This window comes from Daucus carota, chromosome 4 (assembly GCF_001625215.2).
Source record: "Daucus carota subsp. sativus chromosome 4, DH1 v3.0, whole genome shotgun sequence".
Taxonomy (NCBI): domain Eukaryota; kingdom Viridiplantae; phylum Streptophyta; class Magnoliopsida; order Apiales; family Apiaceae; genus Daucus; species Daucus carota.
In genome coordinates this window covers 14,362,536-14,390,008 of record NC_030384.2, presented here as the reverse complement: position 1 = coordinate 14,390,008, position 27,473 = coordinate 14,362,536, and the positions used below count along the sequence as shown (strand labels likewise).

The 27,473-nt window shown below is 39.6% G+C and overlaps 1 protein-coding gene, 1 long non-coding RNA gene and 1 other non-coding gene across 3 annotated transcripts; all 3 read right to left on the bottom strand.

Annotated features, from left to right (window-relative positions):
• Positions 1-6,969: 6,969 nt before the first annotated feature.
• On the bottom strand, positions 6,970-8,503 carry LOC135151957 (uncharacterized). Its single transcript, XR_010290945.1, has 3 exons — positions 8,370-8,503; positions 7,333-7,436; positions 6,970-7,243 (listed from the first exon to the last, which is right to left on the bottom strand). It is a non-coding gene; the product is annotated as an uncharacterized LOC135151957 (long non-coding RNA).
• A 4,078-nt stretch (positions 8,504-12,581) lies between these two features.
• LOC135152512 (small nucleolar RNA R71) lies at positions 12,582-12,688 on the bottom strand. The gene has a single exon (XR_010291687.1). It is a non-coding gene; the product is annotated as a small nucleolar RNA R71 (small nucleolar RNA).
• Positions 12,689-24,025: 11,337 nt separating this feature from the next.
• On the bottom strand, positions 24,026-25,033 carry LOC108203330 (uncharacterized). Its single transcript, XM_017372163.1, has one exon. It carries the CDS (start codon positions 25,031-25,033, stop codon positions 24,026-24,028), a length of 1,008 nt encoding a protein of 335 aa, XP_017227652.1.
• Positions 25,034-27,473: the final 2,440 nt, after the last annotated feature.

Below are 27,473 nucleotides of genomic sequence, written 5' to 3'. Positions count from 1 at the left end.
CATATATGCATCATCATAATCACTATCAATACGAAAGGAAATTATGTAAAAAAATTTAAAAAATTAATTACAAATTATCATGTCATCTATACAATATAAAAAAACTCAAAAACTGGAACAAAAATACAAAAAAAAGAACATACACCAATGCTAAGCTACAATTCCATATGTGTAGGTCGTATACTTTCATAAAAGCCTCTCCGTCTTTCCAAACTTTCAGCCAGCGGCTGCCTTAATCCAATATCAGGTGAATCAAATGAGCGCCCCACATGAGAACACTTATTAAATAACAGACACAAACTTATTACAAATTGTTGTATATCACAAAAATGATTCTGCATGAAGTTAACAACGATACAATCATTTCCAAGGCTTTTCAGAAATCAAGATCAAGAGTACCGTATCTTGAAAATAAATACTTAAGGAAACTTTACTCTAGTGTGGAAATCAATTATGAACTCATTTTGTGATACTTGAACCGATTTCACTCTAAGATCTTCATTCATTTCTTTTAACATTAATCTGAAACACAAATAGATATTGAAGAGATTAACATGTTGGGAATAAAAAATATATTGTATGAATCAAACAACACAAAGAACAGACAATTTAGTTTAGGCATTCGAACAAACACTTTATTATCTATGAATTATACAAATAATAATAAATCAGAAATCATACATGACAAACTATAACAAAATCAAAATAAATTGAAATCAGAAGAATTAAAAAACAAAACACTAAGATTAATTTTTGCACAACACAAATCCCAACACGAAGAGTTAAACATGATGTTCAAAAAATATCTCAAGTTCTATATCACATCAGAAATCTTTCATTTGCACTAAAGTGTTCGAACCTTTTCTCAAATTCCCGGAACATGAAATCAATAGAAATCGCGAGGACAGATCTCTCAACTTTTCTCTGTAGCAAATTATCAAACATGTTAAATACAAAATCATGTACTGATTATGATACCTGCAGCGTTCAAACAACAAACTTCAAAACCCGTTCAAAATAATAAAATGAACGAATATACACAATGGAGCATATATTGTAAAGTAAGATGGAAATAGTGCAGACTTATTTCACGGCCAATGGTGTTATTCTCTTTTTGACTTCGAGACATCATCCTTTGTCGAAGCATCGTCACAAGAGGACTTTGACGGATACTACCTGATGCATACACGGATCAACGCGATTTGTGCAAGATAAGTAGAATTTGATTATACAATATAGTAAATAAGCGCAAAGCAAAGTCCGTAAATAGAGAAATTAATGTGTAAAGAAAGCCAAGATCAGTAGTCTTGCAGCAAAATCCGACCGAGGACACAAATCAGTTCGAAAGCCAAGCAAGAAAACATACCCGTTGCGATTAGAGGCGTGGAAGAAAGAATGATTTCGAATGTGAAATTTAACTTATCTGCTTTGATCTAATAAGAATATCATATGCAAATAAGTAGTTAAGCTTAAATCTGAACTGACGTCGTGATTAGTGGCACGATTCAAGGATGCGTGATTAATGCTATTTTGAAATTCTTATCTTAATATGATGATCCTGATATGATTTGAATGAGCTCGTAATGAGTAGCTTGATCGAAGGGACTGCATTCAATACTGCGCTACTGATATGGTAAGAACATACTGCATATCCAGTATTATCCGGGTCAGGTCACATAAAGATCCGGAATATCTTTTCATAGTGTTAATTTGAATGAGGAAGATGCTGGGTCGATCCAGAGCTTAATGGGTTGATCCAAGAGCATGTGAAATTACCATATCAGCCTTAAAAAATGACTCATGCTTTAAGAATTATATAGATATATACTGAATTCCAAATTAAATACATTTAATTTCCAAATCAAGACTTTTGTTATAATTCCTAATCAGTAAAACACTTTTTAACACAACAATTTTAGCTCTTGATAGTGAAGTTTTTATATATTAAATTTTTTAAATTTTTCGATACATGGGCATATGCTATAACTCATAGCAAGTAAGGAAATGTAGTGACATATATTTTGATTTCCACTTATTTTAGCATTTATTACTACAATATTTTTTCTTATAATTTGTGCGGTTTCTATTTTAACTATATTCAATTTTAAATCAATTTTTTGTTATAATTTCAGATTAATGAAGTATTTTTCACTCCACAATTAGAACTCTTGATAAGAAAGTTTCTATATATTAGACTTTTAAATTTTCAGATACATGAATCTAGCTTGCTATAACTTATATGAAAATAAGGAAACATAGTCAAAGTTTATTTGATTTTCAATGATTTTGGCATTTATTATTAGAATCCATATTTATATAAAATGTATTGTCTTCCGTATACACTATATTCGATAAGCAAATCAATAGTTTTGTTATAATTTCAAATTAATGGAGTCCTTTATCACTCCATAATTTCAGCTTTTAAGAAGGAAGTTTTCATATACAAAATTTTTCAAAAAATCATACCCGTGTGCGTTGCACGGGCCAAAATGCAATGAGCATATTAATATTTAAATAAAAATTTGAAAAATGAGCATATTCTAAATTAAATAACTTAACAATAAAATTATTTACATACAGGTTATTATAAATTTTTGATATTTTATTTAAGATACGCGGCGAGCAGAGAAATTTTAATTATATAGTCATTACTATTTTCATGACTTTTATATGTATTTTACAAAAAATTACGTAATATATTTTATTAGAGTAGTCATAATATAATTGATTTTCATTGATTTTTGTATTTATTATTACAATCCTTTTTTGTATTATATGCAGTGGTTTCCATATTCACTATATTCAATTTTCAAATCTAGATTTTTTGTTATAATTTCAAATTAAAGAAGTCTTTTTTCACTCCACGATTTTGACTCTTCACAAGGAAGTTTTTATATATTAGATTTTTATATATTCAGATACATGATCTAGACTATTATAGCTCATATGTAAATAAGGAAGTCAAACTTTATTTGATTTCCACTGATTTTGACATTAATTACTAAAAGGCTTTTTCATTTAATTTTTGTCATTTCCATGTTCATTATATTCAATTTTCAAATCAAGACTTTTTGTCATAATTTCTAATTAATAGAGTATTTTTTTTTACTCCATAATCTTAGCTATTGATAAGAAAGTTTTTATATATTCGATTTTTTGAATTTTTTGGATGCATGGGACCCATATGTAAATAAGGAAAAATAGTCAAAATTTATTTGATTTAACTGATTTTGACCGTTATTATTATAATCCTTTATTGTATAATATATACTGAATTCCAAATTAAATACATTTAATTCCAAATCAAGATTTTTGTTATAATTCCTAATAAGTGGAACACTTTTTAACACAACAATTTTAGCTCTTGATAGTGAAGTTTTTATATATTAAATTTTTTATATTTTTCGATACGTGGGCATATGCTATAACTCACAGCAAGTAAGGAAATGTAGTCAAATATATTTTGATTTCCACTTATTTTAACATTTATTACTACAATATTTTTTCTTATAATTTGTGTGGTTTCTATTTTAACTATATTCAATTTTAAATCGACTTTTTGTTATAATTTCCGATTAATGGAGTATTTTTCACTCCACAATTTGAACTCTTGATAAGGAAGTTTCTATATATTAGATTTTTAAATTTTCAAATACATGAATCTAGCTTGCTATAACTTATATGAAAACTAGCTTTATAGTCCGTGCGAGGCACGGGCAAACTTTAAATTGACATTCCGTAAATTTCATATACGAGTGAAAAAAATGCAATATCTGATTTGTTATGTGTGTGAAACTTTTTAATTAGAGATATCCTGAAAGAGATGCAAGTCCTACTTAGATATGTAGCTTTGAAATGTAAGCAAACTTGTAAATACTAAAAGATGACTTCCAGGGTTTGCCGTTTTGAGAGTCGACTCCAAGTTCTAGCCCCCACTTCTCCGCTGTTCATCTTTCATCCCCTCTACTGATTAATCATCTTCGCTCTTCCATCTTCTCTTATATTTATTAGTTTTATCAATAAAACCAAGATCTCATCCTTTTGGGTGAGTTCTTGTTGAGTACCTTGTTATCAAGGTCGTGCCCATTTTTTTGGGATGTTTGTGTCTATTTTGATGTCTCTGTGTGTTTTGTTATGGGTCTCGGTAACGTCTCTAAGAAGGAGTTGCATGATATTTTGGGTAATCCGTAAGGCTTGTATCAGATATGGCACGGTGGTGAATATCGTAAGAGCTTACCTTTCACGACATAAAATTGTTCATCTTTTGGGTTCGTTTGTTGATCCAATATCAGTTGATGTAACTGATAATTCTGAACATTGGGCTACAGATGCTGCTGCTTATGTGAAGGTCAATTGCGATGCTACTATGTTCACAACTGATGTAGGTTGGATTGTTCGAGATTTGATTGTAATACTTTTTAGTTTGAAGAATTTAAATATTTTATTTGTTAAGCGATCTGAAAACAAAGCGGCTATATGTTTAGCTCGTTTTTTGTTTCTTAATCAGGTTGTAATTGACAGTTCAAGGGTTTGTCTCGGCTGAGTTTCAGTTATTTATTAAATTCTTAGCTTTTCGTCAAAAAAAAAAAAGATGACTTCCAATTATAAACATTAGGTATCCATATTAAACATCAACAACCTTTGTACTTGGGCAGTAATACAATTTGATTCAAAGATTTTATGATGCCAATATAGTTTTGCAATCCCTATTAAGCATCTCACAATTATCCATCTCAAATGAAATTGTCGAAAGAAATTTTGACATGTACGACTGTACGTGGTTACAATGTTGGCTCTGGAATTGGCGCATCAACATGGGCTTTAAGCAGCTTCACTACTATAACAATGTCATCAATATAAAAGCAGGCTTTGCTTGGCTTTCTCCCAACATTATAGGTAAAGACCTCTGAGTAGGAATGGATGTCGATAGAATTGTGCTTAAGATGCTCCAAACATATCTTCATCTGATTTGTCATTTTCGATACACGTGACAAAATTTGGAGGTTTTCCACCACCGAACATAGCTGACGGAAACTTCTCAACAACCAACCATTTGTTTATACCCTGCATATTTGTAAATTACAGTAGTGGAGTTGTGCCCTGTGATGTGATGCGATTTGAGAATATAGGCTTTCTCATATAAACACACGCATTTTCAACCTTCATATAAACAGTTTATCCCATGCTATAACTTTTATTTCTATTTTTTGGTATTTTTTTAATAATTTTATTTGTTGGGCACTTCTTTTCTAAAGAGACACACATATACGTAGTTTATGTATTACATATACTTTATGCATATATATATATAATAAGATAGAGAGAGTGACTTTATACATGTGACTTAACCTCGAAGATATATTGGCCTCTTTTAACAACTACGATGCTCATTTCCAAAAAATCTTTCCCAAATGACAATTCTTTTGCATGGCAGGATCCATCCTGATGACGTCATATCAAAGCACTCTTTCTACGCAAGAGCCATCTGTAGATTTTGTGTACAGTTTGCTGATAGGTTCTAAAATTTCTTTCCACTTAAGGTCTATTGTTATGGGGTTGCACTCCCAGTCAGAAATCATGTTCGGCTTGCTTCATATACATATGTGTGTGTGTGAGAGAGAGAGAGAGAGATTAAAAATATCCTCATGAAACTCTAACACATAAAAAACTCAAGTGTAAGGTTGTCCAAACAACCCCTCAAGTAATATAAAAAAGTGAGAAATATTGTCTACACGAATAATTTACAAGTAGTATATGATTAAATCTAATGAATATTTGGATTATAAATATAATAAATAATTGTTTTATCCTAAGCTTGATCCATTAGAAAAAGATGCAACCTTAATGGAGATATGGCAAAATCCAATCATGTTAATATTCAGAATCAATTAACTCAAAAACATTTTCTTAAAGTTATACATTAATAATATATTTTTAAAATGACAAAGCTAATATAACTTACTAATAGTATCAATCCCAAATAAACAAATTATGTAGTTGGGCTTTTTTTTCTTATAAGCATGTACTTGGGTTTAAGGTACGATAAACAAATATTTACAGAACATGTTGATTATATCATACATTCATACTACAACTTTACAACAGTCATAGTCACATGAAGATATAGTTTCTACTAACCAGCAGTAATTGATTTATTTCCAGAATCCGTGATCCCCAAATATGTTGAGACAAAACCTTGCATTTGTTGTTGACTTAACTGTTGAAAATAAAACATAGTAGTATAAAGTATAGTAATATTACTGGATATCCGTTTGATATTTAAATTTCTTTATGCACAACTGTACAGGAACATGTTTTATTTAGATACATGTGCTGTGTACTATTTGGCTACTGAAATATTACCGGTTTTCACGTTTTTGCAATGATTTCTTCTTTGTCTTCGCTTCATGTTTCTGGTTTTGCCTCTTGTGATCTGAAAGTTTTTGGTATATGCAGGCCATCTAGACCGTCGCTTGTTGGTTTTTCTCATTCTTGTCAGGCTACTAAACCGTCAACCACCAGTTTTGATAAATTTGGAATAAGGAAATGGGGTTTGCTAATCAGACCTGCTGTAAAACAATACAAGTGACAACCATTACTCTTAAAATATAATTGCATTGGCATGCTGTTTGAAAGGGCATGTTTAGAGGGTGTGCAGCAGAAATGTAATCAGAATATATACCAGGAATAGAAAGACTAAAGATTCCCTTCTTTTCAAATGTTTTTCTTTCATTTTATTTCAATTGTTACAATTATTTTTATTTATTTTTTTGGATTATAATGGTAGTTCAATCTAGTCTACTCAGTACATAAAACTTTGCCTTAGCATTAACATTTTCCAGGAGTTTCAGTTTCAAAATATAGAAAATATAATCAAAGCATTTATATGCAAAATATAAGTATATATGTATAGAAGACTATGACTGGAGTCTGGACACCAAGTCAAGTCCTGTTGAATAGCTCATATGTTCTTTTTGCAAAAAAATGGATCGTTGAATTAAGATCAAATAGTCTAGGAAATTACCTTGTAGATCTAATGTATTTGAAAGCTTTATCACCATCGTCGACACCAAGGAAAGTTGCAGGAAGAGGGAAAAGTTTGGTGTTATCTCTATTTTCTGCATCTCTCATTATGGTCCCAGCTACGCCAGACAAAAAGATCGATTCCCCGTTGCTTAATTCATCACACAGTACAATTTTACCCTTTACTAACTTTGAATCCAACGAATTTTTTCTACAATGCCTGCAGATTCACAACCATATTTGAGCATTTTGTATTGAAATCAACTTCCTAAAGCTATTTCTTTATTCATAATATAGCTTAATAATCACCTAGAATCGAACTTTAAAAAACCAGCCATAGCATTTGGCACATCTCCACCATAAACCAGAGGGTACTTCCCATTTTTGCTAGTAAATGTGTTCACAGACACTCCCTACGGAAAACAACTCAACCTAATCACTATGAGCTTTTTATACATATTAGAAAAAGTTATGTGAAAATACAAAGCTGAAAAAAATAGCTGCCCTCATAATTTTAGAAGTTTATTGGAATGTAGTTTGTTTTTAAGTGTTTCAAGGGTTTATTTAACTAAGTGGCTATCTATTAAACACAGATGAGTTCTACTTTATGCCTATAAGTTTCTGTTTTCGATGCTTAAGTCAGGTAGCAAGCAAGTCAGGAAGCATAAGCTCGGACTTGATGGAACTTGCAAGTTGCAATACAAGTACTGCTAAATGAGATATTAAATTGAATATGTTCGTATGTGGTTATAATTTTAAGGTGATGCAGTGGATTGCAGAGTACAAGTACGATCCTTCTTAAGTGATGTTTATATCGACTTGAGGACCAGACTGAGATCCTTCTTTGGTGAGATTGAAGATCAGACTGAGATCCTCCTGACTTCTGAGTAAGAATCTCTTCCTTATAGTTCTAAATTAAGTAAAAGTGAGAATACTGATATCCAGTGAACATATAGATTATCCAACTACACATTCTATGACATCTTCTAAACTTTTTTTTGGTAATCAAGATGTGAAAAATGGCCAAATATAAACCATTCGAGTGAAATGTGTAAATTCCAACACTATGAAAGGTCAGTACATATACCACCCCATTTGCACATGTAGGAAGGGCAGGCTTATCTTTACAGTTAGGTGCTTTCTGAAGGATAAGAGCTATTTAATGATGTTCCTAAAATTCAATAATTAAATTTTACGTTTTAGAAAAAAGTTATCGAGATTACAAATATATAAACCTAAAGTAAACATCACCTAGTACATGATACGACCAATAACCGATTCAATTGAAACAAACATACATTAAAAGTCAGCAAAATCAGACAAGAGGGGACGGCAAAAAAAAATACCTCAGGAGTCAAATTAGCAGAGAATCCACTGGCAGCATTTTTATAGCTATAAAGTAAAGCCTCTTTTGCAGCATCCTGACTACAGATTTAAGAGGCACAGTAAAAATAACGTTTGTCCTCAAAAATGTGTCTCAAATATTAGTAACTGAAATATACGTAACTAATTTCCCAAGCATCATAAATTAATGCACAGGTGTCATCTGTTTCGTAATTAAATTTTTGCACACACAAAAGCTTTTACAGACACAAAGTATGGATTTATGGAAGGAGAAACTAATTATTCCTATTTCATATTTGTTAAACAACATGAGCCATTTGGAGGGAGGCAAAACAATTTCTTGTAAGCACAGCTGTCTTGCAAAGTTAATGAACAGTCTTTCCTATGACCTATCTATGTGTTGAGTTTTTGTAGTTAAAGGTAGTTTCGGTGAATAATTGAACGAATAGTAAGATACCAGTAGATTGCTATAAAATATTTCAGAATTCAAAAGAATATTCTCTTCACATTTTCTAGAGGTCTGTTATGTAATTGGTCAGGTTTAGTGTTTCACTGGTTCCACACTTCACTCTAAAAATGATGCCTATGCTGGTACTCAAAAATTAACTTTATATTAACCACTTGTCTCCCCCTAATCTCTTCTTACTTCCTAGTTCCTCCTATATCTTTTTTCTTTCCCTGCACGTTTGGGGTACCCATTAATTAAGTCAAAGAACCAATCAGAACACATTCTCAAAGCAAATATGTAAAAGTCACCATTAAGGATATCCATCTTACCTTAACAGCAGGAGATCGAGGATTTAAACCTCAGTGGTGCACCGTGTGTGTATCTGAATTACCGTAATTGATCATAACCAAAAATAAGAGATAATAAAAAAAAACAAAAAGCAATACTCTACAGGTGATATATTAGCTTATATCACACCTAGCGCTGCAGAGCTGCATATTAAAATCAACACCAAGAGAAGAGGTTACAACAATACAAAGCCTAAAGAGTTTATATGAATTTGGTCAGATCTTCATAGATATGAATAAGCAGTTTCTTGCTAAAAACTTATATATTAAACAATGAAACTTCCCCTGCTGCGTCCGGCATGTATAACCATTTCCAGAAGCTTCCTAATTAATGCCTAACTTTATTTCCTTAACCTAGAGCTTTTTTTCAAATATTGTGGAGATATTTTAGTGAGAAAGAGAGAATGAACTCCCTCATCTCTCCGGCTTGGAGCATCTGTAAACTTTGTTTTAAGAATGAATGTTTGAACAATATTGAACGATCCTTTAAGGTTATTAGTCTTGAAATATACAGAGGGATTTTTTTCTGGAGCAGCTAGTCCATCAGCTTCAAGTCTTGTTCTTAGGCTAATGAGGAAGAACTTGATGGTGGTCAATTAAGATACAGATGCATTCCTGCAATATAGGCAGAACCTTTCAGATTTGATGAATCCACAGCCACATTTGTAGTCCAGTAGAGTTGCAAGACTTTCCTCTGATGGAGTTGAAACTGGGAGAATGGAGGGAAACTGGGGTATATATCGGGGGCAGCTAAATCACGTTTTTAACCTCTAATTTGTAAAACCTAAACACAAGTCACGGCGTTAGGTGCATTTTAACAGAAGTGGGCAGAGCCACTAAATTGGCTAATGAAAAATAATTTAGCCATCAAGCTAGCATGAAAATTATTTTAGGCATTTCCTTACCAACAGAAATACCTCAAGTATGCAAAGTTCAATTTAGTCGTAATTAAATTAAACTCCATAGATAATGAATTCAATATCATTCAGAAGGTGCTAATGACATTAAAAATTAGATTTTGATTAAATTTGTTGAACAAACTTTACAAACATAAAACAAAGAGTTATAGAAAACCACTCACGAGGCCTTCTTCTGGTGGAGAATAAGTTTCAAATACGATCTTGTTGGGACTTAATCTCCCCAGGTTCTTTCTCTCAATTTGCCAACCCCTCACAATGGAGGGTTCTCGTTGTATTTATATCTCAGTTTGCGGGCTTTTCCCTAGACCTTGGGCTTTTCCTGGGAATTGGGCCTTTTGTCACTGGGCTCCTCTGGGCTTGGCCCAACATTTGTCCCCCCCGTAGTTGCAGTGGATCTTCAGATGCGCTGGTTGATAAGTGGATTTTATATCCACTTGGAATGCGTTCGTTTCGACTTAAATTGATGGTTTGGCTTCAAGTATGTGGTGTTTTTGATGTGTTCTTGTGGTGTTGTGTAGGTTTCCTAGAAGGAGGATGAAGGGTGGATTCAAGGCTAAAAGGTGGAAGAAACGACGTAGGGATCGAGCGAGCAAGGAAGGAGAAAAGAGAAAGGAGGTTCCAAAAGCATTCGGGGCTGCCCAAATGGGGTCTCCACCCCATTTACGGGGTCTCCACCCCGTTCTGAAGAAGAAAAATCTGCCAAGATGGGGTCTCCACCCCACTGATGGGGTCTCCACCCCACTTCAGCAGAATAGAGGCTGCCAAGACAGGGTCTCCACCCCACTGACGGGGTCTTCACCCCACTGACGGGGTCTCCACCCCATTGATGGGGTCTCCACCCCATTCTGATGGGAGAAAAAGCCCAAATTGCCTATTCTTGATCCGTTTGAAGGCCCGATCGCTGTGGGACTTAAATCAAAGCTCAAGGGAGAAGTCTAATAACCTAGAAACATTCTAAGGAGCACGTGACGGCTACGGAGAAGATCAAGATCGAATTTCATTGTTTTTACTTTTGTGATTCTTCGAAGGAGGCGTAACTTTGGATGCTCATTCGGATTTGTTTCAAAACTCTTGTTTTACTCTTTTGATATTGTTTAGACTATTCAGCACCATGTTTACTCTTATTCCCATGATGATGAGAAGTTCGATTATGAACTAATCATTATCGTGGGATTCTAGCGGATTTATATATGGATTTCATTAGTTGATTTGCCTTAATTATTTGTGTGATGAATGTTTGATTTCTTCGTATTGGTTGTGCTTATTCTTCTTGGATGCGTAGCTAACATCTAAGTTGTGGGTTAATCTTTATTGAAGCGACAGTGGATATATTGATTTAGAACTTGCCATACGAACATAGGATTATGTATTCGATATACATGATTAGTGGTGTGATTTTAACCATCTTGCATCGCCCTATGTAATCTTGATAGATAACTTGTTCTTCAACCATTATGTTTTCAAATTCTATAGACATATAGGGTCTAAGCATAATTGGTGTCTGTTTACCTTCTATCTTAATTGTGGATGTGTAGCAGTATGGTGCACGTATAACGACAGTTAGCGTGTATCAGTATCGTGTTATCTGATTAGTTATCAACCATCACATATCGATAAGGCATAATTCTGAATGAAGTATATGATGAAGTTAGAATCCCATATATTATTCTCATAAGTAATCCAGTTAATCACTTAGTTATAATTAGACTTAATTAGTTAATTTAGTTAAAACCAACCAAATTGTTATTTGTCTAAGCATTGAATAATAATCATACATTGGTGCATAAGTGCATATTTCTGAATACACCAGTCTCTGTGGGAACAAACTGAATTTGATTCTATACTACTTGTGACCACGTACGCTTGCGTGATTTTGTGCGAACAAGTTTTTGGCGCCGCTTCCGGGGACTCGGTGTTATATTTTAGTTTATGTGCTTGTCATTAGTGGTCGTTAAAGTTCAGTGACTTGGATTCTTTTTTCACTTTGTTTCGTTTGTGTGTGTTTCAGGTACTTGAGTGACGTGTATGCGAACACGCTCTCAGGCCCGTAAAGAAGCATTGGCAAAAGCAGAAACGATAGTGAACAATACAATGGGCGACCAACCACCAGCACCACCAGGGGGAAATGATACTAAGGCTCTTAAGGCTTTCTCTGAGCCTAAAATCAATGACATTCAATCGAGCATTATCAGGCCAGCAATTCAGGCCACCACTTTCGAGATCAGACCGAGCACTATTCAGATGGTACAGAACTCAGTGCAGTTTGGGGGTTCTCCGACTGAGGATCCTAATATGCATATTCGGGATTTCATTGAGATCTGCGACACTTTCAAGTTCAATGGGGTTACTGATGAGGCCATCAAATTGAGGCTATTCCCATTTTCTCTCAGGGATAAAGCTAAAGGATGGTTGCATTCTCTTCCTGCAGGATCTATTACAACATGGGAGGATCTGGCTCAGAAATTTCTTACCAAGTTCTTCCCTATGGCTAAAACAGCTGCAATCAGGAATGCTATCACTCAATTTTCTCAGCTGTCTGGTGAAACTTTATGTGAAGCTTGGGAACGCTACAAGGAGATGCTTCGAAAGTGCCCACATCATGGGATGCCTGATTGGATGGTGATAAATTGTTTTTACAATGGGTTGGGTCCTCAATCGAGGCCAATGCTCGATGCTGCATCAGGTGGAGCTCTATGGGCTAAGAGCTATGATGAGGCTTATGAGTTGATCGAGATGATGGCCGCGAATGAATATCAGAATCCTACTCAGCGTCTTCATCAGAGCAAGGTAGCAGGGATTCTGGATGTTGATGCTACTTCAGCCATAGCTGCTCAGCTTAAGGCTCTTACTATGAAGGTGGATTCTTTGGCAAATCTAGGAAATCAGCAGCCACCTTCAGTTTGCGAGCTCTGTGCTGGAGCACATTCTTCGGATCAGTGTGCTATATCGAGCGAATCCGCTCAGTTTGTGAGCAACTTTCAGAGGTCACAACAGCCAGCTCCGGCCACTTATCATCCTAATAATCGGAATCATCCGAATTTCAGCTGGAGCAATAATCAGAATTACATGCCACAACAACAGCAACAGTTTCAGCAGCAAGGAGCTGGACCTTTCAACCCTTCTGGTTTTCAACAACAATTTGCACCGAGGCAGCAATTCCAACACCCTGGATTCCAGCAACAAAATCATGGGGTGGCTGGACAGTCTTCCAACGAAAGATCAGAATTGGAAGAATTAAGACTAATGGTAAAAAGCCAATCGGTGTCAATCAAGACTTTGGAGAATCAGATTGGGCAAATTGCTAATGCGTTGATTAATAGACCACAAGGAACTCTTCCTAGTGATACTGAGGCCAATCCGGGTAAGAAAGAGATGAAGAAACAGGTACAGGCTGTCACCTTGAGGTCCGGAAAGGTTACGAAGGAAAAAGAATCAGCAACAAAGCGAAATAAGGAAGAGAGTGATCAACAGGTTAAACACTCGTGCTCTCATCTAAGTCTAATAGTGGAAAAACTGTTGTTGACGCTGACAAGAAAGAATTCAACGAGGAAGCAAGCAAGGAATCAGCCGAGAAGTCTAGTCCTAAAGCTGATATTGGGGTCAAGCAAGTATATCCATCCCCCCTTTTTCCGAAGAAACTACGAAAGCATAAGCTCGACAAGCAATTCGCTAAATTTCTAGAGGTTTTCAAGAAATTACAAATCAACATACCTTTTGCGGAAGCTCTAGAACAGATGCCGAGCTATGCTAAGTTCATGAAAGGTATTCTATCTCGGAAACTTAAACTTGAGGACTTGGAGACTGTGGCTTTGACCGAGGAGTGTAGTGCTGTGTTGCAGCAGAAATTGCCTCCGAAGCTGAAAGATCCGGGAAGTTTCACAATCCCGTGTACTATTGGGCAATTGTCCTTCGACAAGTGTTTATGTGATTTGGGAGCTAGCATCAATCTAATGCCCTTGTCTGTCTTCAAGAAACTTGGGCTGCCGGAGCCGAAACCTACGAACATGTCATTACAACTGGCTGATCGGTCCATCACTTACCCACGAGGTATAGTGGAGGATGTCTTGGTTAAGGTGGATAAGCTCATCTTCCCTGCTGATTTTGTCATTCTAGACTTTGAGGAGGATAAGAAGATTCCTATTATCTTGGGAAGGCCGTTCTTAGCTACAGGCCAAACTTTGATCGATGTGCAAAAAGGAGAGCTTACAATGAGAGTTCAAGAGCAGAGTGTCACTTTTAAGGTGTTCAACGCAATGAAATTCCCAACAGATGAAGAAGAATGCTTTAAGGTGGAGCCACTAGAAGCTGTTGAAAAGTCTGAGATGGAGGAAAAGCCAAGGCTATGTACCTTAGAGAGCGTCTTAACAGGGGATTTTGATTTTGAAGATGAAGGAGTAGGAGAGCTTAGAAATTTTCAGGAGCATCTTAAACCATCTATTGAAGAAGCTCCCATAATCGAACTCAAACTACCACCGGATCTCTTAAGTGATGTGCAGTTTAGAAGGTTGTCACGGCGCATAGATGACATGCATGACATTCACCGCCGTTTTGCAAAGGATTTGACTCAAGCTCTTGGGAGTGCTTTTCGAGCCATTGGTGTTGAGGTTGATTGGCCAGTGTTTGGAGATGGCATGGTATATTCACCACCTGATCCTCCACCCGAGGAGGGTGATCCTCCCGACATCTAGGTACGTGCCTATCCTTATTATCACCTTCAATGAGGACATTGAATATTTTAAGTTTGGGGGTGGTAATCTAAGGATTAGTAGTAGTGTGTGTTCATATAGGTTGCATGTTGCATATAGTTTAGCATAGTATCTCATACTGTTTGCATATTTGTTAGTTTTTATTATATATGCTTGTGTTTAGGATGTGTTAGTAGTTTCATATAGTTGTTTTTGCATGAATCATGATAGTTGTATTCCAAGTTGATTTCCTATGATGAGTTATGTGCATAATTTCTTGGCTAGTAGTCTTGATCGCATGTGATGCCTCGTTACTTGGAAGCTGCTTGTGTAGAAATTGTAATTACACTTATGCTCTAGAGATAAGATTTAGACTAACTTATTTCTTGAATCCTTGCATTGAGTCGGGCGTAGAGTTTGGATTATTCCCTTTTTGAACTTAGAGTTTGTAAATCTTAAGTTTGGGGGAGTTAAGGGATGAATATGCCTTTCTAAAAAAAATGAAAAAAAAAGAAGAATAAAAAGAATAAAAATTATCAGGTACTCCTTTGAGGTCAATGGGTAGAATGCAATGTCATGTGAAAGGGACGATCCATGTACTTGTGCTGGTATTAAGTGCAAATGTATTAGAATAAGCAAATTCTTGGTGACTTTTCACAACCCTTGATTACTGGAGAATTACTTGATTTAAAAAAAAAAAGAGGAAGAAGAATAAGCGAAGTCGAATGGCGGTCGTGACTCACTTACACTGAGAAGCGTCCTAACCTTAGACTTAGCAAGAAAAAGAAAAAAAATAGAAAAAAATAGGAAGGGCATAGGAATTCTTTAGTGACTCTAAATTGTAGTTGACTCTTTAGTAAAGAAGTGTTTAAGCCTGATTTTGATTAACGGCTCATAGTGAGGACTCTGTTGAAGTTTGATAGTCTTTGTTTTGTTTCACTAGAGAGCATGCTAGCACACACGATGCACTTCACACTTGTAGTGGAAGAGAACATGGCTAATATGTGAAAGAGATGAATGCTGAGAATGTTGCATATTCTGAGGATTTTATGTTAACACGGATGACACTTCATGATTCGAGTAGATGTAGGCATATAGTTGCATTCATGCATTGCATTAGTAGTTTGTGTGTGTGTCTATGCTTGAGGACAAGCATCGGTTTAAGTTTGGGGGTGTGATAAGTGGATTTTATATCCACTTGGAATGCCTTCGTTTCGACTTAAATTGATGGTTTGGCCTCAAGTATGTGGTGTTTTTGATGTGTTCTTGTGGTGTTGTGTAGGTTTCCTAGAAGGAGGATGAAGGGTGGATTCAAGGCTAAAAGGTGGAAGAAATGACGTAGGGATCGAGCGAGCAAGGAAGGAGAAAAGAGAAAGGAGGTTCAAAAAGCATTCGGGGCTGCCCAAATGGGGTCTCCACCCCATTTACGGGGTCTCCACCCCGTTCTGAAGAAGAAAAATCTGCCAGGATGGGGTCTCCACCCCACTTCAGCAGAATAGAGGCTGCCAAGACAGGGTCTCCACCCCACTGACGGGGTCTTCACCCCACTGACGGGGTCTCCACCCCACTGATGGGGTCTCCACCCCATTCTGATGGGAGAAAAAGCCCAAATTGCCTATTTTTGATCCGTTTGAAGGCCCGATCGCTGTGGGACTTAAATCAAAGCTCAAGGGAGAAGTCTAATAACCTAGAAACATTCTAAGGAGCACGTGACGGCTACGGAGAAGATCAAGATCGAATTTCATTGTTTTTACTTTTGTGATTCTTCGAAGGAGGCGTAACTTTGGATGCTCATTCGGATTTGTTTCAAAACTCTTGTTTTACTCTTTTGATATTGTTTAGACTATTCAGCACCATGTTTACTCTTATTCCCATGATGATGAGAAGTTCGATTATGAACTGATCATTATCGTGGGATTCTAGCGGATTTATATATGGATTTCATTAGTTGATTTGCCTTAATTATTTGTGTGATGAATGTTTGATTTCTTCGTATTGGTTGTGCTTATTCTTCTTGGATGCGTAGCTAACATCTATGTTATGGGTTAATCTTTATTGAAGCGACAGTGGATATATTGATTTAGAACTTGCCATACAAACATAGGATTATGTATTCGATATACATGATTAGTGGTGTGATTTTAACCATCTTGCATCGCCCTATGTAATCTTGATAGATAACTTGTTCTTCAACCATTATGTTTTCAAATTCTATAGACATATAGGGTCTAAGCATAATTGGTGTCTGTTTACCTTCTATCTTAATTGTGGATGTGTAGCAGTATGGTGCACATATAACGACAGTTAGCGTGTATCAGTATCGTGTTATCTGATTAGTTATCAACCATCACATATCGATAAGGCATAATTCTGAATGAAGTATATGATGAAGTTAGAATCCCATATTTTATTCTCATAAGTAATCCAGTCAATCACTTAGTTATAATTAGACTTAATTAGTTAATTTAGTTAAAACCAACCAAATTGTTATTTGTCTAAGCATTGAATAATAATCATACATTGGTGCATAAGTGCATATTTCTGAATACACCAATCTCTATGGGAACGAACTGAATTTGATTCTATACTACTTGTGACCACGTACGCTTGCGTGATTTTGTGCGAACAAGTTTTTGGGCTGGTTTTTTGTTTGTTCTGTCTGTTGTTTTTTTTTTATTTGCGCCCGTTTTGTCTGCTTTATCCGTAGTACGACTGGCGTTTGACGGGACTTAGTCCGTCCCTTTAGCTTACCTTTCCTCCACTTTCCCGGGGAACATGCGTGGAGTGTCTCGATTGTCCCCCGCTACGGTTTCCAAGACTTCTCCACTCCCCGGGCTGATTTCGTTTACTCTTATATAAATTTTGACAGTTTTCACTTGCCAAGGAGCTTTCTTTCTTCTGTCGTTCCAGCTACCACCCGTGCTTTCTTTTCAAGGTACTTTCTTTCCTTTCTTCCTTTCTTGTTTCTTTTTTTTTGTTGCCATGTCGTCGTCTCGAAAAATCACCACTCGAGCCTCTGGCTCCCGTGTTGTCCCTCTTTCTCCCCAACTTGAAGATGATCTTTTTGGAGATTTGACCCCACTGGCTCCTGTCTCCATTCCACACTCTTCGTCGCACAGCCTTGCCTCTTTAGAGGAAGATTTTGAATGTTTGGATAGTACTGACCCTTCCTTGGTTCTTGTCGATGATGAGGGTTTCCTGGGTAATGACTCGGTGTCTTTGATTAGGGGTATTTCTAGTGAGGATCGCGAGCTATTCCGCTCGAAATCTTTCTTTAACTGTAATAGTATTCTAGATCCACGGTCTTCAGATATGGAGAAGTTTTTATCAGGGAAGTCGTGTGATTTTAAAATGGGTTTTAAGTATCATTTTCCCCAACTCAGAGACTGCATGTGGGACCCGCCTCAGGAAGGCTGGCAGGCCATTCCCCTGCTGTTTTTTGAGCTGGGCTTTCGCCTTCCTATGCATCCTCTGTTTAGTGTCGTCCTTGAGGCGTTGGGTTGTGGCATAGCCCAGTTGACGCCTAACGCGGTGGCCCAGATTGTTGGTGTGGCGGCTCGTGCCCATGAGATGAAGGAGGAACCCTCTACTGACTTGCTCTTTTTTAGTTTTCCGTGTTAAGAATTCTGGGGGTCAACTGTATCTTGACAAGAAGGGTAAACGAGCTCGACTTGTGGATGTGCGCACTTCCAATAGTGGTTATCACACCAAATGGTTGTACTTTGAGGGTCCTGGTTTGGAGCTAGTGAAACCCTGGAATAATGTGTCCAAGGCCTGGCTGAAAGCCATCAATCACCTTCCCTCTCTTCCTGATGCTTCTCTGAAGCTCTTTCATGGGAGTGAGGAGAAATTTACCTCTGAGGATTTCGCTAAGGGCGGTTTTTTGGCTAAGCGCCGTAGTAAGAACTTTGTATTTTTGATCTTGTATTTTTCTCCTGTACTCTCTGATCTGAATTGTGTGTTTTTGTTTTGATGTTTGACAGTGTCTGGCGATCCCTTGAAGGCTGTCACTCGTACTCATCCTGATATGATAAGTAGCAGTTTGAAGGCTCTTATGGTGAAGCGTGGAGATTCTTCGATGGTGGGGCGAGGCCCTGATGAGCACGGGCCGGAAGAGACCTCGAAGGCCTCCACTGGGAGACGTTTGGTTGATCTGACTCCTTCGTCACCTATTGAAAAGATGGGTGACACTGACACTGGTAGTGGTGACTTATCCCTTAAGGAGAGGAAGCGGTTGCGTCGAGATGAGGACGTGACTCCTCGTGTGCGTATTAAGCGGCCTAGGGATGTGTTGCCACCTCCTTGTGAGCGGTCTGATGTTCGTTCTTCTAAGCAGAAAGAAGTCGAGGTGGTCTTGTGTGACGCCGAGCCTCCTAAGTTGGATGTTGCTATGAAGAATGCCCGAAGAAGCTTTGATCAGGTAGCTCTATATGTATATATTTTGTTTTGTTCTTGTCCTCTTTCTCCTTTCCCCATTTTTGGATTGTGATATCATGTACCTAAGTGCTTTTGTTTCCCCCCCTTTTTTTGCAGTTTGTGGGAGACTTTGAGAAGTTGATGTTGGTTCCTCGCCCTCGTGGCGGTGATGTTGAGCTGGCGGGGCTACGAGCCGAGGTGGCCGGTCTGAAGGATTCACGTAGAGATGCTGAGGCGAAGGCCTGTGATGCCCTGAAGGTGATTGAGGCGTTAAGAGCTGAGAAGAAAGGTTTGATGACTGACAAGGCTGCTTTGAATGCTCTGGTGGTTGCCTATCAGAAGATTGAAAAGGATCTTAATGATTCTAAGGGTAAGTTGATCCAGGAGAAGGCCGAGCTTTTGGCGTCCTTTGCTGCTGAAAAAGCCAAGCTGGAAGGCGAGCTTGCTTCCGCCGCTGCTGCTTCTGCGAAGAGTGCTGAGGAGGCCTTTAAGTCTCTCGAGAATGGTTATACTCTCTGCTGGGAGCGGGCTGTGGTGGCTGGTTATAATATGGATAATCACACCTTTCAAAAGTACTGTGAGGAGACTGCTATGGAGGCTGATGGTGCGCAATCGTCCAACCATGCCGGTGATGGAGCCGTGGTGGGATAAGCTTCGCCTGGGGGATGCCCTACAGGCCTTTTGTAATTCCTTTTGGTACTTCGTTGAATCTTGCTACTTGCATCATTACTCTTGCTCTCTTTCTTAACATTTGGATTGTGCTCTTTATGCTCTGTGCAGCGGATTATGTTATCTATCCTTGCCGTCCAAGCCTGCCTTTCCTTTATTTCCCTGGTTTATTGTTTAGATGATGTGGAGCGTTTCTTATTATTGCATGCTTAGCTTAAGTTTATTGTGATTGGGTGCTTTGATCATGACTACTTGTGGGGGGATTAAGAGAAGGCTTTTGCGCAGATAAAATCGGCTTAAGCTATGATTTTACGAGTAGGCTGTGGCGAATTGGTTTGTTTTTGTCTTGAATGCCTGCGGATTGGCAGGTCCCCTTATAATTTACTTTTCTGTTTGCGAGAAAATAGGAAGTACCTTTGTTTCTTGTGTGTTTTTTTTTATAATTGTTTGCTCATGTTTCGGGGCTACTACGAACGAGATTTCTCGAGTGGCAATTTTAGTGCCCATGTACACATTTCACACTCTTGTCATTAAATAGTTAGATTTAACAAATTACATTAGATCTGAAAAGCCAGATGTATATCTCCTCCTCATGTATATACTTGTATGCTTCTTCGGCTGTGAATCGACTGATTCAATTATTCCGTTATTGATATCGTACATCATATGTTGTTGAATGCTAAATGTGTAGGATGTAAATGTGTAATACATGATGTATGTTTTTAACCAGTGTTGCCTTGAACAAAGATTGTTATGCTTTTAACCAGTGTTCTTACAATTTGATCATGTGCATAAATATGAGGCCGACTCATCTCGCCCGACCTTTCGTTTTGATCCACTTGGCCATAGGCAAGCATAAAACAAAGTGCATTTTAACTAAATATCTATCATTTTGACATTTGATATAGCAGATTGGCCTGCGCCTTAGGGAATATATAACTTGGCTTTTGCCTTAGGTAATATGTCTTAACATTCAGGATAAAAAAAGGGTGGTGCTAATATGCCACTTGGCCTCATCGGTTGTGCGGGGTCCTTCAGAGATCCCGCCTAGATGCCCTACTGATAAAATTTCTTGAGATGAACGGCGTTCCAAGTACTGGGAACCGGAGTACCGTCCATGTTAGCGAGGCGATAGGTTCCTGGCCTGACCACTTGAATTACCTTGTATGGGCCCTCCCATGGAGCCGGCATTTTTGAGGCCTTTGCGGGCATTGAGGCCGCTGCTTCCCTAAGGACCAATGAGTTGACTTGAAACTCGCGCATCTTTACTTTGGAGTTGAAGTAACTGGCTGTTTTTTGCTGATACTGGGCCACTTTGAACTGTGCCTTGCTCCTCGTTTCCTCGATTAGATCGATGTTTGCCTTCAAACCCTCTTCGGATGTTTGTGGGGAGAAGTGTTGAACCCTGGCGGAACCCATGCTTATTTCTAAGGGCAAGACTGCTTCAGTGCCATAAACCATGCGAAAGGGTGTTTCGCCGGTCGTGCTGCAAGGTGTAGTTCGGTAGCCCCATAGGACGTTGGGAAGCTCATCCACCCAATCTGTCTTGGCATCTAAGAGACGCTTTTTTAACCCTTGCAGGATGATTTTGTTTGTTATCTCAACTGGACCGTTTGCCTGTGGATATGCAACTGATGACTTGATGTGTTTGATTTCTAGTTGTGTTAATGTTGTCTCAAAGTCTTTACCCGTGAACTGGGTTCCGTTATCCGTTACCACAATCCTTGGAACCCCGAATCGAAAAACGATAAACTCCATGAAGAATTGTATCATTTCTGTTTCTCTTATGCGGGCGAGTGCTTTTGCCTCTACCCATTTGGTGTGATAGTCCACCGCGACAACGAGGAACTGTTTCTGCCCGGCTGCCTTGGGCAAAGGACCCACAATGTCAATTCCCCACATAAAAAAGGGGCATGGGGAGACCGAAGGGGTGAATGGTACTGATGATATGTGATTCATGGGGCCATAGAGCTAGCACGGATGGCAGCGTTTGGTGAATTCTTCGCAATCCTTCCTAATTGTTGGCCAATAAACTCCGTGTCGCAGAATTTTTAGGGCCATGTTTTTCCCTGCTAAGTGCTCTCCGCATATCCCAGAGTGTACCTCGTTCATTGCCGTTTGGGCTTCTTCCATCCCTATGCAACGCAACAGCGGCTCTGTTAGGGCTCTTCTGTACAACTTTCCTTCTAGGATGCAGTAATCCTTTGCTTTGCTTGCCAATTTTTTTAATTCGTTCTTATCAACTTCTTCCACCGTATCTTGAATGAACTGGATGATAGGAGTTCTCCAGTCTGAGACTTCTTCGATGATGCATACCTCCTTAATGTTTGTGGATGGTTGTGAGAGCTCTCTTATATATACGGGCTCGGTCGTGGGGGTTGCCGAAGAGGTGGCGAGCTTTGACAAGGCGTCAGCCCAATGGTTTGCTGAGCGGTCGATACAGCTTAGAGACCATGATGCGAATTGGCTGAGTAGTTGGGAGCAGATGCTTGCATAGGAGACCATACGCTCGTTGAGGATCTTGAATTCCCCGTTTATCTGTTTCACGACCAGTTGAGAATCTGAGAAAATCTCTATTACCTTGACCTCAAGATGCGAGGCGAGTTTTAGCCCCGCGATTAAAGCTTCATATTCGGCCTCGTTGTTGGTGACCGAAAAGCCGAAAATGACGGCCTGTTGGACCTTGAACCCTTCCGGGCTTGTTAAGATGATGCCTGCCCCTCCGGCGGACGTGGTGGATGATCCATCCGTAAAGAGTGTCCAAGACTTGTCCGTGGGAGAGGGCTCTTTGATGATACCGAGGTCGGTGGAAAAAGTGCATTCTGCCACGAAGTCTGAAAGAGCTTGAGATTTGACTGAGTGTCTTGGCACAAACTCTAAGTTGAACTGGCTTAACTCGATGGTCCAGGCCGCTAAGCGTCCTGACATGTCGGGTCGATGGAGTATCCTTCGAAGTGGCTGATTTGACATTACAGAAATTAGCCGACCTTGGAAGTAGTGTCTCAACTTTCTACTGGCCATGACCAGGGATAGTACCATCTTTTCTACATTGGAGTATCGCACTTCTGCCTCTTTTAACATGTGACTCACATAATAAACGGCTTTTTGTTCGTCGTTTTCCTCCTTTACTAGAACAGCGGCGGTAGTCAGATCAGTTGCTGATAAGTAGATTTTCAAAGGCTCACAAGGATCCGCTTTAGCCATTATGGGTGGTGAGGCTAAGAACTGCTTGATCTCAGTGAAAGCCTCTTCGCACTCCGGGCTCCATACGAAGGTGTTCGATTTTAGGGCCTGTTTAATGGACTCATGGAGCGGAAGGGTTCGCTTGGAGGACTGAGGGATGAACCGTCTAAGAGCCGCGATGCACCCTGTCAGAGTTTGCAGCTCTTTTAAAGACTTAGGGAATGACATGTTCTGAATGGCCTTGACTTGTAAAGGATCTGCTTCGATGCCTTGTTGCGTCAGCAAATAGCCGAGGAACTTACCGCCTGATAGACCGAATGAGCATTTTGCTGGGTTGAGCCGGACGGAATGAGCTCTTATCCTATCGAAAGTTTCTTTCAAATCTGTGAGATGATCGGAGCTTTTAGGCGATTTTACTATCATGTCGTCTACATAAATGCTCATGTTTCTACCAATTTGGGGAGCAAAAATTTTGTCCATTGTTCGTTGGAATGTAGCACCGGCGTTTAGTAAGCCAAACGATACTACAAGGTATGCAAAAACTCCACGATGAGTTATGAAGGCGGTGCTAGTTTGGTCTTCTTTGGCCAATTTGATTTGATTATAGCCGGAGAATGCATCCATGAAGGATATTAGCTCGCTTCCCACGGTGGAGTCTATTAGTTGGTCAATATTCGGCAAGGGATAAAAATCTTTGGGGCATGCCCTGTTTAAGTCCGAATAGTCCACACACATGCGCCACTTACTGTTACTCTTTTTTACCAACACGGCGTTTGCTATCCATTTGGGAAACTGTACCTCTTTGATGAAGCCAGCTTCCAGAAGTTTATTAACTTCTGTCTCAATGGCCTACTGCTTTTCTGGTGAAAAAATTCTCTTTTTTTGCCGTACTGGCTTGACATTGGATCTGATGTTTAGGCGGTGGAGTGCTATTTCTTCCGGGATGCCCGGCATGTCGGTGGCTGTCCATGCAAATATGTCCTTGTACTCCTAGAGTAAGGTGATGAGTTCGGCCTTGATAGTTGGAGCTATATTTTTGCCAATTTTAACCACTTTAGTCGGGTCGTTAGCATGGACGGAGACCTCTTCGATCTCCTCAATCGGTTCACATAGCATCTTCCTTTCCTGGTCAATAGACTCTAGTGGTCCTTCGGGGATGGGGCTCTCAAGCTCTGTTTTGACCCAATTAACCGATTTGCTTCCTTTCCTCTTAGGAATGATGCTATCACCGTAACACTGGCGTGATACCGCTTGGTCGCCACGCATTTCTCCTACTCCAAACTCAGTTGGGAATTTCATTTTTAAGTGAGTAATGGAGGTGATGGCCCGAAGAGCTGATAGAGTTGTACACCCCAGAATGGCGTTGTAGCATGACACTGAATAGACTACGTGAAATTTCACAACCAGCCATCTTTGTTGTGGTGCATATCCGAACAAAACCGGGAGGTCGATTGTGCCCACAATCCTGACCTCATTGCCCGTGAATCCATAAAGTGCTGTTAAGTCCTTATCACAAACTTTCCTTTCTCCAATGTCCATCCTAGATAGGGCTCCCTGGTAAAGGATGTCTGTGGAGCTTCCGTCATCCACTAATATCTTTTTTACAGTGTTGACCCCGATTTTGGTTGTAATGACTAAAGCATCCTGATGAAACTCTGTCGAGTTTGGAGCATAGTCGTTATCAGAGAAGAAGATTACTGGATAAGGGTTCTTTTTTGGCCTTTTGGAGTCAATGCGAAATACCTCATTTTGGGATCCTTGTGCCCGAGGAGTAGCCTGGAGGGAAGGTTGAAAGCCTCCTGAAATTACGTCTATTACTCGATCTCGAGACGGAGTGTGTGCTCGGTATTGTTCTTCTTTGACGGCAAAGTGCGCTAGCTCACCACTCTTGACCTTATCCTCTATGAGATTTTTTAGCTGGAAGCATCTGTCTATAGTGTGCCCCGTATCCTCATGATACTCACAATAGCGGGTACTCGGGGCCCTGTTAGGGTTCATCGGCCTCGGGGGTCGATAATTTGGATCCGTTTTTAGAATTGCCAGTATGGAATTTATATCTGTGGTCAGCTTGGTGAATTCTTTCTCCTCTCTGGGCGGCCTTGGAGGCCACTGTCGCCCGGATCTTTGCTTCGCCGGAGAAGCGTTGTGGCGATCGCGCCTTGGAGTTCATGCCTGGCCAGACTCAGTCTTGTCGTCTCGGCCCAGTGCTCTGTTATCCGCCCGTCTTGATTCCCACCAGGAGTTCCTTGGTGATAACCTTTCCTGGTAACGACCCGATGACCTGTCGGACCGTCGAGCTGGGGGTGATATTGCTTGTATACTCCCCACAGCCTCCTGGAGAGTCAGCCTCCGCTCGAATATCTGCATAGCCGCCTGCAGGGTTCGAGGGTTCTTTTCGAAGAACTCCTCCAGCAATGGGCCATGGCGGCGCTTATCCACTCCTGCGGCTAAGTAGTTAACTGCCAATTCATCAATGAGATTGGGTATGTCTGCCATTTCGGTGCGGAACCTTGCTAAAAAGTCTCGCAGTGATTCGGATGAGCGTTGGCGTACCGTCATTAACGACGCTGTTATTTTACCTCCTCGTTTGTTGCTGGAGAATCGTGTCCGAAAATTGACCTTTAGCATTGCCCATGAGGTGATGGACCGTGGCGGTAGGTTCTGGAACCAACTAAGTGCATTGCCTTTCAAACATGTGCAGAAAAATCGGCACCTTGTGGGGTCTGTATGACCGTGTAGGCTCATCCTTCCATCAAATGTGTTCAAGAAATCCGCTGGGTCGGTGGTCCCATCGAAATGGTCCATCGGTGGGAATTTCAAATGGCGATCCACTGGGGCATTCTCGATGTCCTCCGTTAGAGGGCTGTCGTTGAGGGTCTCAAACCCGCCATTCTGATTACGTACATAGTCCTTGCACACAGCCAGATCGTCCTGAATCTTGGAGAGCTCGGGAATGACCACTTTACTGCCTCCTTCGCTCCAACACGTTTCAGCCCCATGTTCCGCCACACTGGAATGCTTCTTCCGGTACTGTTTTGAAGTAAATGAGGCTGTTGATTCACTCCTCCCGGAATAGGCACTATCAGCAGGCGCTCGCCACGTTGGGTCGCGAGTTGACGTTCGCCCCCTGGACATGGTTTGGTACTCCGGAGTCGATACGCCTTGATGCTCGCTCACCCCTAGTTTTTCCTGCAACCGCATAATTTCCTCTTTTTGCTGCACTTTCAATTCTAGGAGTTGACGCCGTTTGTCTAGGGCTTCTACCTCTGCCATTAAGTCGGCGTTAACCTCCTCCGTCACGGTGTCCAATACTTGCCTCTTCCTCTTTAGTTTCTCCAAGTGTAGGCGGGCATCACTGGATAATACTCTTTTACCCTGTGGTGTTTCCACCAAGGTGCGGTGCTCCTGCCGGCGGGGTTTTTTCCTCCCCGTCGGATCCGAGCTAACTGGCCTGTCCCCGGAGCTGTCCGACGCGTCGCTTACAAATAGCTGTCGAGACGCCGGGGGCCTGCTTGAATTTTTGATGGTATGGAAGATGCGGGTGACGGGAACACTAGCGCCGTCGTCTCCGCCGCTACCGCCACCTCTCTCTTGCTCGATTATCATACTTTGTTCTTTGTTGGCTGAATGAGAGCTCCTTCTAGCGCCAAATGTTGGGACTTAATCTCCCCAGGTTCTTTCTCTCAATTTGCCAACCCCTCACAATGGAGGGTTCTCGTTGTATTTATATCTCAGTTTGCGGGCTTTTCCCTAGACCTTGGGCTTTTCCCGGGAATTGGGCCTTTTGTCACTGGGCTCCTCTGGGCTTGGCCCAACAGATCTTAACAGAGAAAACCCCTTATTCGCATTTGAGCGACACTGATGACATTGCTTGGAATTTGAAGTTGTCCATAACACAATTGCGGATTCACATGAATTTCTGATACACCTACCAGTAGTATGTGTATCTGTTTATAACAAAACACGTAAGTTGAATTGATTAGATAATTTATCAAATAAATTGTGGCACTAAATACCTGGTATACCCGATAATCTATCTGGGCAATAGATTGGCTTATGCAGATGGTGTAGCCTCGGTGCCTCTTTCGTGAAATAAGCTCGATGTTTGACAAGGCTATTTGTGCTCGATACAAGAAAGATATTAGATATTTAGATTAGTAGAAGGGTTTAAGCGAGTGGACAGAGAGCGAATAATATAGAGCATACATACATATAGAATTGTACACCTGATAGATGTGTCGGAAGCACACAGGGTAAAGAGCGCTGACGACCGGTAGAACTTCCCCAGGAAAGTGAGATTAGATGAATGAAAATTGGGGTAAGAAGGTCATTTCAGCTGGCTTAAACATGGGTAAAAAAGTAATTTTACACTGATTTTATTGGCTCATCAAAACCCATGTTGCAGTATTATATATATAATAGATAAGGAAACATAGTC